Source organism: Oreochromis niloticus, linkage group LG1 (assembly GCF_001858045.2).
Source record: "Oreochromis niloticus isolate F11D_XX linkage group LG1, O_niloticus_UMD_NMBU, whole genome shotgun sequence".
In the NCBI taxonomy this organism is placed as follows: Eukaryota; Metazoa; Chordata; class Actinopteri; order Cichliformes; family Cichlidae; genus Oreochromis; species Oreochromis niloticus.
In genome coordinates, this window is record NC_031965.2 from 9,139,220 (window position 1) to 9,152,429 (window position 13,210).

Consider the following 13,210-nt stretch of genomic DNA (forward strand, 5'->3'; position numbering starts at 1 on the left):
AAGCTGTGTGAGCTTCATTTTTAGCTCAGGACTGCACACACTTGTTTGCTTGTGCGCTAATCTCATTTCAGCTTTTCAGGCCAGCCGAAGGGAGAATTTGAGCAATGGCAGCAAAGCAAGAGAGCCACAGCTGACCACAGTGACGTAAGCTGCGCTGACCGGCCTGACTGAGGCTGCTTGCACATATACACACTCACACACACACACACCCAAACCCTCTCACTCACCTATAACCACATTTCCACGGGGGAATTTACCATCAATGGCTCCTCAGTGTGAATGTGCATGTGTGAGTCTAGGAGTGTGTGTGCGAGAAAGAGAGAGAGGCAGAGAGAGTAACCTGTGCTTGCCAGTAGCAGCTGCAGCTCTTAGCTTTTAGGGGACAGGCTATCATTTCCAGTTCTTCCCCTTCTCATTTCATACAAGCTGAAAGAGATTTAGTGATTGTACAGATTTAATTTTAAGTATGAAAAAAGGAGATTAACAGTGTTTTTATCCCATCATTATACTGTTAGAGTTCAGCGATTTCAGGCATTTAAATATTCCCGTAGCATGCTTGGTGCAACATTAAATGTATCCAGCAACAGAACACCGACAGATGCCAAATGATCTTGTCTATGAAAATGAGCCAACATTATAAATATGACTCAAAGTTGGGATTAGAATTCAATCCAACCACAAAATGTGACTACCCCGAAGGATAGCGTCTCCAGTTTGCATATTAGAGAGAATATTTCATTTTTTAGAATTTAATTTCAAAGCTGCTCTGCCCATTAAACCTGACTCTGGATCTCTAACTACATAATGACCTGGTCGCTACGCCTCTGTAATGCTGACCTGCTGACAACTTCAGTTAAGCTGCTCACATCACTTTTGCTAAAGCCCTGCTAGCCCTGCCATTTTACCGGCAATCAAATGACAACTTGGAAAACCTGTGCAGAAAAGTTATATAAAAGCATGCCACGGTTTTCACATGAATAGTCCTGATTGCAGTCATGTGAGCAGCGACTGCTCAGACGCAAAGTTGAACACCACGACAAATCATTCCCGAATGTGACAAAGGAGGGGTCAAAGAAGACGCCTGCTCATCAGCACGTGGAAAGCGCGACTCCACAGTTCACTTCAGCAGCGGCGACACATTTTTAAGTGCCACGATTCACATGATTTGTTCGGCTCAGTGAGCTTTTCACAGACTATATCTCGCTAAGTGGCTGATCAGAAGCGCTTACACACACTAACAAATGCGCTCGTGTAAACAAAGACAAAAGCAAGACGTGTGAGCAGCAGATTTTAATCTCGGGCTTCCATTCGTGAGGTTTATCACTTTATTCCTGCAGACTCTTAACAAGAAGCTAGCAGGGCATGTTCAGTCAGCACAGCTCAGCAAACAGCAGGCACACAAAGAAGCACATATCTTTCTGCTCTGTCATGCAGTCACACAGGGTTGGATTATTAAGGTCACATTATGAGAGGATAAGAATAAAAAGAGAGAGGGAGACACAGAGAGAGAGGGATTTTCTCTAATTTCTTCCAGGGGCATGTGAACCATATGTTCAGCCCTGGGACACAATACACAACACGAGGGGCTCAGCGAGAGCCCAGAGACATACCTGACACACCAACACATGGAAAGCAGGCTGCAAACTGTGTGCGGGGGTCAGGCATGTGGAGGAAGTGCACCATTACTGGCAAACTGGCACAGTTCAATGGTAAAAACGAGGAGCAGAGTTGAGTTTAATGGAGAGCTTCGGATCACACGCGTTCCTGTTCAGCTAGATATCATTCAGCTGAAAGCCTATTGACGAACTGTCTAATGATGTTAAGGCTCCTTTTTTCACAGGACGTAAATGATATGAATGACAGCAGTGCAGGTTTACTTTTCAGAAGCGTGTGCTGCTGATGCATTCTAGATCCCATTAAAGCCCATTAAGGGAGATTTACTATCACTGTGGACAGGTTAAAAACTGTCAGTCACACAACAGCTGAAAAGCTTCCTATAATGATGTTAGATTAAAAGATAGATAGCATCTGTTTTAGCACAGCAGCAGTAGCACAAGTACTAGGCGGGGGGAGCACCGAGGTTTAGCTTTACAGATATTTTAACTCTTCAGTTTTGGGGCAGAACATATTTCATCTGACATCTTAATTAGTGAGCTTCAGAAATCAGTGTTAGTGTCAGGCAGTGCTACATAAAGGGTTTCCAAATTTCCAGCCTTTGTGCATAGCATGACTAACTGGCTGCTATGGTACGGTTTCAGATTTAACATAAACCAGTCTTCTATCTTTCTGACAGAAGTTGTATTTTCCAAAAATGTCAATCCATTTCCTTTAATTGCTCAAAGAAATCACATAAACGCACATAATTCACAGATTCGCAGCCACTTCTAGTTTTAAAGTTTAAAATTAAAAGTATGCCAAGCACATCCAGAAGATTCAGAGGTAAAGTGAAAAACAGAGAGTGAGCACTGAAGCAAAGGAACAATCCCCTGAGATCTCTGTAAGAAAGAAAGAGGTGGATGATGGAGAAAGCACAGGCAGAGAGAGAGAGAGAGAAAAGGAGGAGGAGAGAGAGTTTGCCTCCAGTCTCGGCACAGAGGAGGATCAAAGGTTTGTGCTCTGCATCTCAATGGACATTTGGTCACCAATACTGATGAGCTCAGGCGTGTGATGCTCCATTCACAGGGTTTATCTCTTATGGGTAAACAAGCGGTCACTGCATGCAAATAAATGAGCATCTTGACTGCACAGTTACACTTCATAGTGGTTCAAATTCAGGTTTGAAAAAAAGATAAATTAACCCCAAAGCAGAAAAAAAGCCCACGAGGGTAAAGGAAACGTTGGAATTTTTGACATTTTTCTGTGTTGAGGGCACTACTTTGATCTTCACTCAGGGCATTTATTACAGCAGAGGTACTGTATTGTTAGCTCTTTGCTTTAATAAAATTTAAAACCTTTATACATCTCTCATGTTTGATCCCTGAATATTGTTTTTTATCATTAGTCATGTTATAGAGTGCAATTGTTACTTTATTCCTCGAAAGCAATATGTACCAGATTAAAAGTTGCAACAATAATTAACTCAGTTCCGACTGTTCTGTTTTTTGTTTTTTTTGTTTGTGGCAAATGTGCCAAGTTTAAATTACGACATGCTTTTCATATTATATTCAGTGTGTTTACCGACATCATTCTGAAAGGTGTTTACTTTGCATCTTCTTGGTGCAGCTGTGGTTTGTGCACGCACCCATGACAGTTTCTGTGCTACACAGTCCAAAACATTCATTTTTTAAGCTGCTACAGTAACAGCGGGATATTTAGAAATGCAGTGCACAGCATGAAATTGTGACTGTAGTTTGCACACAAACTGTGAAGACAGTTTGCCAAACTAGCCACGGCATAAGCCTGGTAAACATGACTTTGAATATGAACCAACTCTGGGAACATTTTCGACAGCATTGCAGTTTGCGCCGGTTGGGGGTATAAAAACCATATTTGTAGCAGCGCTAATCGCCCGAGACGCCATCAATATCAAATGGGTTATAATGTGTTTAATTTTACATCAAATATTGCTGCAATTACTTTATTTCTTTACTTGGAATTCTTATTCAAATTGGATTACAACCAAATATGTTTTTGCTCTTCATAAATATATAAAACACAAAAAGTTCCACTTTAAGCTGATTGCAAGGTAGGGGAAAAAGTAATGTCACATGAATTTACATGCCTGCGGTGTACTGTTCTTCTTCTTTGACCTTCTCCCCTTAAGACAACCTGATGGAAACAGCGCATTCGCTGCTTCTTTAGTGATCAAACAATTCGTCCGGGATTATGGGCAGCATTTATTCTTTGTACGCCATCGAATGCAGACTTTGTTAATGTGGCTGTACGCCATTAACTGCCCACGCGTCCTGCTAAAATTGGAAAGGCACAAACATATCTTCCTCAGTTATGAAAGTCATATCTGTAAAAAAACATAGGAGCATCATGGACTGTCTAAGGAGCCGTGCTTTTGTTTTATTGAGAAAGAATCCAGGAGCTGTTCCTGCCCAAGCAATGTTTTCTGTTTTTATAAAGCCCTACTTATCAGGTGCCATCAAAACAAGTTTGTACGTTTTAACTGATGATTTAACGCTACCAATGGACAACAGTGCCATAAACAATTTAATTAAAGACAAAACAGGCTGTGTAAAATTTCACACTGCAAACAATTCAGATTCAATTGACTCGACATATTAAAACATAAATAAATTGATAAATAAAACTGGGGAAAACAATGGTTCATCATAAGAATGCTCCAGTGTCTACATAAAGTCTGCATTTTTTAATGTTCTTGAGAATTAGCACGTATTCTCTTACAGTAATGAAGATTTCAGCATTACCTTTTATTAGTGTGTGTTTGTGTATCGCAGATGGTTGTAAATCCTCTGATGAAACGCTCGTGACCTCCAATGGGATTCTGGTCCCTTTAACTTGAGAGCCTATTAATTGTCTGCAATTATCCTTTGAAAGCGTGGCATCTGTCAGAAGTATCTCTTCTCTTCCCACATGGATAGAAATGCCATAGTGGTAAAGGTTGACTGCGACATTCACCATTTATTGCACAGTAGGATTTATACAGTCAATGTTTTGCCATCACAGGGCCAAAAAAAATGTCTCTTGCTCTCTTTTTTTCTCTTTTTTTTTTTTTCGAGGAACATCTTACTTTTCTCAAAACAAAATCAACTTGCATACAGACAGCTGATGAAGACGGTACCGTCTGGATTCTACTGATGGACATAACTAAATCATGGGACATTTGTAAACTAGCCTGTTTGATTACTTTGTATTTAAAATGTGCTCTTTGTTACATCGGGGAGTCATCCATAGTTCCCTTGGTGCATTCAAAATCTTTAAAGTTTAGTGCAAATTTGAAGAAACAAAAATACAGAAATCAAACAAACAAAGGACCTTATAAGGCAACAATTATAAATATATCAAAAATAGTCATTAGAGAACTATCTTTGTTACAAAAATGGTACAAAAGTTTTGTCCTGTACCAGTGAGAGGGACATATTTTTCAGTTCCTCCACTGATTTCACAGCCTTGTATCCAAGCTGGTGAAGTACTTTTTGACACACAGTCTGTGTGTATTCCACCATATCAAAAGACAGTTTTAAGCGCCAGCTCTCTGCATTAGCTGCTGAGTCCCTCACCGTACCAAACTTGTGTTTTGCTGAAGGCTCATTGCTGCCCCGAGTGTTTGCATGTATCCAGTCTTCCACATTTTTATCCATAGGCAGCCCAAGATAGTCATAGATCTCCTTTGTCTTAAGAAGAGGATTTTTCGCTAAATCCTCATATCGAACCAACATGTATTTCCCTTTCAGCCAGTAAGGATGGCTGAGACCAGTTGAAACAGAGCTGAGAAAGTCTTGACAGACAACTGTGAGCTGACTCAAGTCAAGATTATAGGGCCTTCTCCCTGTGGCCCGCCAAATACGCCACAGACGATATGTATCCCTAAATGTCTCAATCCGTGATGACAGGATACCGCGTGGGTCTCTGACAAGCTGAATCACTTTGATATTCAGACGTGGATCTTCAACCAAAGCACGCAGATCTCCAATCTCCGGCACTCGAACAATTTTGATTGCGACATGCCGCTTCTCGCGGCAGGCCTCTGTTGCTAAGGTCATATTGAGGGTTGCACATTTCTTAACACAGTCCCCTTCCTCCACATTAACATCAGCGGGCCCAAAGGCATCACATACGGGTTGCTGGCACAATGCGCGGCTGGCACCACGACGGAACAGTTTGTCTGTGGTGTGGTTCGCAGGTGTCGGCTTGATATAGCTCTCTAAGAAATACAGGTCACAACCATACAGGCTACGCAAAAGGTCTCGACTGGCCCCCAACATTACACGGCGATCTGCAGCATTGCGGCTGTGCGATAGACGTGGAATCAGCGTGGTCTGAACGTGATAAAGAGGTTCAAACAGATAGAAAACCTCTTGGTGCTGGTTGAGCAGCTGGCCAACGAAGGAGGATCCACTACGTGTGGTGGCCAGGACCAATATGTGCGTTTTTCGTGTGGCATTGATGGAAAAGTAAGGGTAGTCGTCACAGCCTCCACCACCTGCCGTCCCCCGCTCAAAGGGAGGTTCGGTCTCCTGGCCCCCCAGGCCACAGTTTTGGGGGCTGGGCAACGGGCACAGCTGAAAAGGCTTGGAGGTGAGTGTTCGGATGGCCGTGTACTGGATGGCAATGGAGGCCAAGGCCAGCAGAATCACTGCCTTCCAGGAACATTGCATGGCTGAACCACTTCATTTAGACACAGCGGTCCATGCCAGGTACTCCCTGTGAACAAAGAAATTTTGTCTTTTTAATCTAGAAAGGATTTTCTGTATGGCATTGTAAATGTGCAAAAGCCCTCTGACGTTCGTCTGTCTCCTTTTTAATCAAACACAGTACTACATGGCAGATCACTTAAATATACAGATTTACAGCGTGCTGTCCTTAGATGTATAAGATGATAATGTAATGAAGTATATTACAATGAAATCTAATTTGAATATCACAATTAACAGCAGGACAACCTGCACTCCAGTTGATTTCGCAATTAAATCTTATGATTATGGCTCAGACAGAATTTCTTTAAGGGCTGTTGTTTAGAGCTTCAGTATGAATTATCAAATATAATCCAACCCTTGGATTATATAATTAAGGAATATGCATGGAAAATGTAACCTTTTGGCCCTAGAACCAAAGAATCTAAGAAAATACTGCTTGCAATGTGCTTATTTGACCCAACGATGACTCATTCTTAATCCTTCAGTTTGCCTCCTCTTTCTTGCTGCAGTTTAATTTTTGAAAATGAAAAAGTTTTTTTTTAAAGGTCTGAACTCATTATTTTCATTCCAGTTCTATCTGTTCCCAAAACACACAAAGCAGTCTGAAAGCCCAGACTACAGTATTTATATATGATGAGAAAAATCTTCACTTTGTATCAATGACATTAAAAAAACAACAACAGCTCGTTCAAGTTGTGTATTTGTTGTTATTGGTTTATAAAAGTTACCATATAGTCATATAATAAGGCACACAACTCACTTCACCAAGTACTGCAGCACTCCCCATGCATCCTCCCTAATCTCTGTGTCTGTTCTATCATATCTGCATCTAATTCCCGGACCTTGTTTGGTCTGATTGGAGAATCTAAGCATTGCCCTTGCTGGAAAAGACAAAACAGTCTTATATAGCCAGCACAGACATGTAAACAATACTTTCAAGATTTACTGCCAATGTCATGTCAAGGGGAACTGGTGATAGAACTGAAAGTAATACTGAATGTATTACACAAGAATCAGTCACATTAAGGTTTTACCTTTTAAGATGCATTGTGATGGACTTGTGCATTGGCATGGGGAACTTAAACAAAAATAAAGGCTAACCATCACCACTTCAGAATCCATGCATGCATGAGACTCTTGCCTCAGAAGCAGGATGTGGAGGAAAGACATTAAAATAGCAAGTCAAATTAAAATCACTTCTCCCCCCATTAAATGAAAAATAAGACGTATGTTATTCCAATGCACTGACACACTAGAGCTCTCTGCTTCTGTGCAGGGACTGGAAATGATGATAGCTTACTGTTATACTCTTAACTGTAAAAAACTGCTTTCTCTGACCACCGACTTCAACAGAGACGACTCATGCTTGCGGAGAGCACCGGCGCTTTCTTATCATAGACATTTTAAATTAAAAAAAAGGGCCCAGTACACTGCAGCGGGAACAGGTTTGGCTTACTGAGATTTTCTGCGATGCAGACATCCTTAACAACGCTGCGCGATAAGGACAATATAGAACAAAACAGCCATCCCACCCAGCCGCAAGTCTTCAAAAATAACCATAGGTGTAAAAGAAATGTCGTGTTAATGTTCAGATTTTAACGAGATAAAGTAATATTATCGAGTGCGTTCACACTTGTTTCCTTATACCTTGTTGGTAGTTGTAGTATTCTCATGATGCTCTGTGTGCCAATGAATCCCGGCTGGTTTCCATTACTCCTCAAAACGTTTTCCACTGTGCGCTTCTTCTCGGTCAGGGGAGCATAAATGCGCCACTCACAAGCGTATATTCCATCCAACGCTGGAGCGTCGCTTTTAAGTTGAACGACTGGCTTCAGATAAACAAGAACAAACTGGGAGGAAAAAGTGCTGGAGTAACGCTAAGGCGGATGTGGTATTTCTAAGAAGCCAGGCGGTGAAGACCAACCCGGGGAAAGCGACAGCCGGGCTCTCCTTAAATGATGCGCAGAAGCTGAGTGTGTGAGGTACACAAGGACCGACTGTCTGGACCACCCCAAACCCCTCCCCTTTCCACCTGCCTCTCTCTTTCGCTCTCTCTCTCTCTCTCTCGCTCTCTGTCCCTAACACACACACTCACGCACACACCCAACCTTATAGACGCAACGCACACAATCGCCTTTCACGCCGCCAAATTGGTAGCAAGTTCATTATGAATCTATCAGCCATGTCATTTAAATTGCATATGTGATAGACTGGTTTTATCATGATATTTATCATGAGTCAGAGTTAAGTACGCAATGAAACTGTGGTGTTGGAATTCATTCGTTTTTTTGTAAACTGGTGTAATGCAAACAATGTAAAATCCATTAAAAGCGCTAATCACTTTATTACCAAATATAGAAATACTACCTATCAAAGCCTTTCTGAAAAAAATATGCGTGTGATTGACTTGTTATGCCTGCAGCTGCCAGAAGGCGGAGCTCTGGCCAAGATGCCTCATTTTTAAAGTAGCTGCTGAAAGAGCATGATGGTACGGAAGAGGATTAGGGCCACTGGAAAGAAAAAAAAAGAATTCTGACTTTAATCTCAGAATTCTGACTTTTTTCTCAGAATTCTGAGAAAAAAAGTCAGAATTCTGACTTTAATCTCAGAATTCTGAGAAAAAAGTCAGAATTCTGACTTTAATCTCAGAATTCTGACTTTTTTCTCAGAATTCTGAGAAAAAAAGTCAGAATTCTGACTTTAATCTCAGAATTCTGAGAAAAAAGTCAGAATTCTGACTTTAATCTCAGAATTCTGAGAAAAAAGTCAGAATTCTGAGATTAAAGTCAGAATTCTTTTTTTTTTTTCTTTCCAGTGGCCCTAATCCTCTTCCGTATGATGGTGTCCATGCATCTTTAATAAATTATCCCCTATTTCAGGAATGAAATGAGTATTTATGTTCTTGAACTACTGGAACAGCTTTTCAGATTGTGTTTTAGAAACATACTGGCTGAATATTAGGAATGTTTTGGAAACTTTATTTAGGTTTTCCTGACTGCTAGCATATTGTTAAACAGCTAACTAAGCCAAGTGCTCCACTGGGTGAATGCACAGAATGTCATAGGTTATAATATGTACAACACATACTCTGCACTTTGTGATTGTTTGGTTCAGACACACATAAAGGGTACAAGGTTTCCAATGTGTGTGTGCCTGTATGGGTGTTATTATCTTTTACTATTTTTGTATGTAATTGATGTGTTTTTAGTTTGTTTATAATAACTTTTTTTTAAGAAAAAGGGAAAAAATTAGAAAGAATAAGTTGCCATAAATTCCTTGCTCATTTCCAGTATATTTAAGTTTCATGATCTTATCTTAATTTATTTATAGACCATTTTCATACATTTTTACTTGTTATATTTGATTTCACCCAAAAAAAAGTAAAAACGGGTACATACCATACACCACCATACACCATACACTGTATGATGTTTACTTATTTCCAACAGAGAAAGTTAAAGGAAAGAAAAAAAAGAATACTATTGTCCTGGAGCTGCAGATTTAAATGTGCAACATTGTTAAAACTTTCCAAAGTGAGAGAACTTAAAGCTGCTGAAAAAGAGGCATTGTGTCTGAGCATCTTCATTGATTTATTCAGTTTTCAGGGTCTAATAAATGCAAATATTTGATTAGCATGGAATTACATATTTGAACCTTGTCTTTTGTTCTTGAACTTTATGGAACTCCTCAGGTTTGTTTAGTTCACTTATTGTTGTTGTTGTTGGGCTTTGTTGAGCTAAGAACTTTTCCTGCTGGTGCTCAGAAAATAACCTGAAGCTGAATGTCCCTAAAACAAACGAACTCATAATGTACTTCAGGAGGCACAGACAGGTCCACTCTTCTCTCTTTATAAATGGAAAACTGATGGAATCTCCCTCCACCTTCAGGTTTCTGGGCACCCACATTTCTGATGATCCCACCTGGACTTACAACACCAATGCTCTGGTAAAGAAGCGGCTGTCTTGAGGAAGAATAATCTGGACCAGAAGCTGCTGCTGGCTTTCTAACACCACTCAGTGGAGAGCACGCTCTCCTACTGCCTGGGTGTTTGGTACGCAGGGGCCACTGCCGAGAACAGGAAGGCTACAGAGAGGGTAATTAACACCACCCCCCAAATCATTGGCTGCCCTCTGCAACCCCTGGAGGCTATCACCAGATCCTCCTGTCTCAGAAAAACCAGGGCCATCACCAGTGACCCCTTGCACCCCACCCACCACCTGTTTGACCTGCAGCCCTCTGGTTGGTGCCTCGGGTCAGTCAGGTCCAACACCTCCAGACTCACTGACAGCTTCTTCCCCTGGGCCATTCGGACTGTTAACAAACACTATCCCCCCACACCCCACCAGTGCTAACCCACCTCACCAGTCTGAGCCATGGTCTGATTAACCCCCACCACTCATATGGACTCCATTCAGACCAAACCTTTTCTTTCCACTGCTTCCAAGCACTTATAATGTGTGCCTTTCTCTTATTTTTTCATATATCCCTCTTGTTTGTATATATTTCTCTTGTTTGCTATTTATTCCTGCCGCCTACTATTTATATTTTATTCCAGCACAGTTGGTGTGCAGCACCCACAATTTTGTTGTACATGTACAATGACAATAAAGGGCTATTCTATTCTGTTCTATTCTATTCTATTCTGTTCTACATGTCAAATTCTGGCAATAATTATTTATGAAAAAAAAAGTTTGCCTTTGACATAAACTTGTCACGTCAGCGTTACTGCCTGGGGCTCTGTGATTTTGCAAAGCTCTGTCTCCAGGGTATCTGCATTCCACTTGATAAAGGACTGGGTGTGGTGATAATGAACATGATATGAGTTTAAAAAGAACACAGTGGGTGTTAAAAGGAAACAGATCTGAAAAACTGTCAAAGAAACATTTAAATTAATAATGAGGGAAAAGTGAATATTGTTAATGAAAGGACTTCAGGAAGGAGGCCACTGCCTCCATATTAAAAATGAGGGCACTTTTTGAAAGTTTGCTACCTGAATGTTCAACACTATGTCTGGGACAAAGTATTCCTCCCCATTACTGACCAAGTTTTATAAGCACCTACAGGGAACATCTACTGGATAATTTCACTGCTACTGTTGTTGTGAAATGTCCAAATTCATAAGTTTACTTTGGGTTTTTCCAGTCTGCACAGTGACCTGTTATTTGGCTTTTACAATAAACACTGTGTGTGTTAATACTCTAGACTGTCTTTATCTACAATTTGACTTGAATGAGAAATTAATGTCATAAATCTTGGTAATATTAGAAGGTTTTTTTGTTTTGTTTTTTTGAACTCCATACTCATGTTAACTCAAAGTGGGTCAGTGAGGGATGGAGCCTAAACCAGCATTAGGTGAGTGGCAGTGTATAGCCCATTGCCAGGTCATCACAGGGATAATGCAGAATATCAGTGTTATGGTCACATTCACACATTACATGGACCAGTTTTGATTTAGAGGTTTACCTTTACATTTACATTTCTGCTAAACACACAGTCTTTAGACAGTCTTGAGATTTTTGCATAATAATTATAAAATATACATTATCAGTTGCATGGATCTAAGCCTCTAAACATCATCTAAGCATGAACAGAACAGAAATAGAATATCTATTTTATGTTTTCCTTTTCAAGATAAAATCAAACACATGCACATAAACGCGGAACACAAGTCCAACAATTGTGATCCAGTAATGGCAACAGGGCAGACAAGGCTGGACTACATCATGAGGGGACTATCTTTAAGTAATAAAACTATATTTTATTTTTGATTCCAGTAAACACACTATCGGGATCATGGCTCGAGAGGAATTGGTTTCACATTTTGCTGAAAGATGACACTGAGGTAATTAAAATATCTGAAGTGGCATTGTGCCAGAGATGCACAGATTTACCCTGAGATGCTGGAGGCCTTGGATGTTAATGAGCTGTCACTGCAGATATCTTCCAAATTAAATTTTTACATAGATGTGAAAAAGATGAAAAAAAAAAAATGCCTTCATTCATAAACCGCACAAAAGGTTGATTAACAACGACTCTTGAAATGACAGGTATAAGTTTTTGTCCACTTTGAATGGAAGAAGATGTGACAGTGGCACAAGTTTAACTTCTGCTGTATAGGACCACTATTGGAAATCATAATTTAGGTTAAAATATATTTATTCACTGTAATTATGTTAATAAGGCACACACACACAAAACTTCAATTAATCAAGCAATTTAACAATGTGTGTCTTGTTTTTCTGGTGAGGTTAGGCCATGTCAAAGCAACATTTTCATTATTTTTATTTCAAACTACAGTGAGAAATACACAGATTACAAATCCCCCATGAGAAAGCTCTGAATCATTTACTATAATAAAAAAAAATAAATGAAAATTTAAATACAGAAAAACTTAATATATATTTCATATTAACGTAAACATACTCTATTGAAATGAAATCCCATGATGTGTTAGTAGGTTAGTATATTATATTATCAAAAAAATGCATGGAAATATGAATTCCATGTGTTAGTATATAGAAAATAGTTTGTGCAGAAACTTTGCATTTTATCCTGTTTTATCTTTTAGAATAAAACAAGAAATTTACATACTTTGTATGTATTTATGTTGGCAAAAGCACTCATCTTCCCTAATGGTTACAACTATTTACCATCCGAAGCAATCATTTGCTCTAGCAGGTCTTTGATTTCGTCTCTCTCTGTGCATGTTTGTGGTCACATTTATTTGCCCTTTATTGGATGCTTTGTAAAGCTTCTCTTGTATTGTCTCAATCTTATGGATGAAAGCCCCCTGCATGTGCTTAAATCTGTGCACAGGGAGGCCAGGGAAGCAGCAGCTATACAGCTCTGATTCCATGGTTGTCCCCTTAGCGTCCATGTCAATG

At 40.0% G+C, this 13,210-nt stretch overlaps 1 protein-coding gene across 1 annotated transcript; it reads right to left on the minus strand.

Moving 5' to 3' along the window:
- Window positions 1–3,984: 3,984 nt before the first annotated feature.
- Window positions 3,985–8,292, minus strand: chst1 (carbohydrate (keratan sulfate Gal-6) sulfotransferase 1). The gene is made up of 2 exons (XM_005455736.4): window positions 7,974–8,292; window positions 3,985–6,333 (listed from the first exon to the last, which is right to left on the minus strand). Exon 2 carries the CDS (start codon window positions 6,285–6,287, stop codon window positions 5,001–5,003), a length of 1,287 nt encoding a protein of 428 aa, XP_005455793.1. The 5' UTR covers window positions 6,288–6,333; window positions 7,974–8,292; the 3' UTR covers window positions 3,985–5,000.
- Between the last annotated feature and the right edge of the window lie 4,918 nt (window positions 8,293–13,210).

What these genes read in the sequence shown, in the direction of transcription:
- chst1 (XM_005455736.4), bottom strand. Translation starts at nt 6,287, where the DNA reads ATGCAATGTTCCTGGAAGGCAGTGATTCTGCTGGCCTTGGCCTCCATT.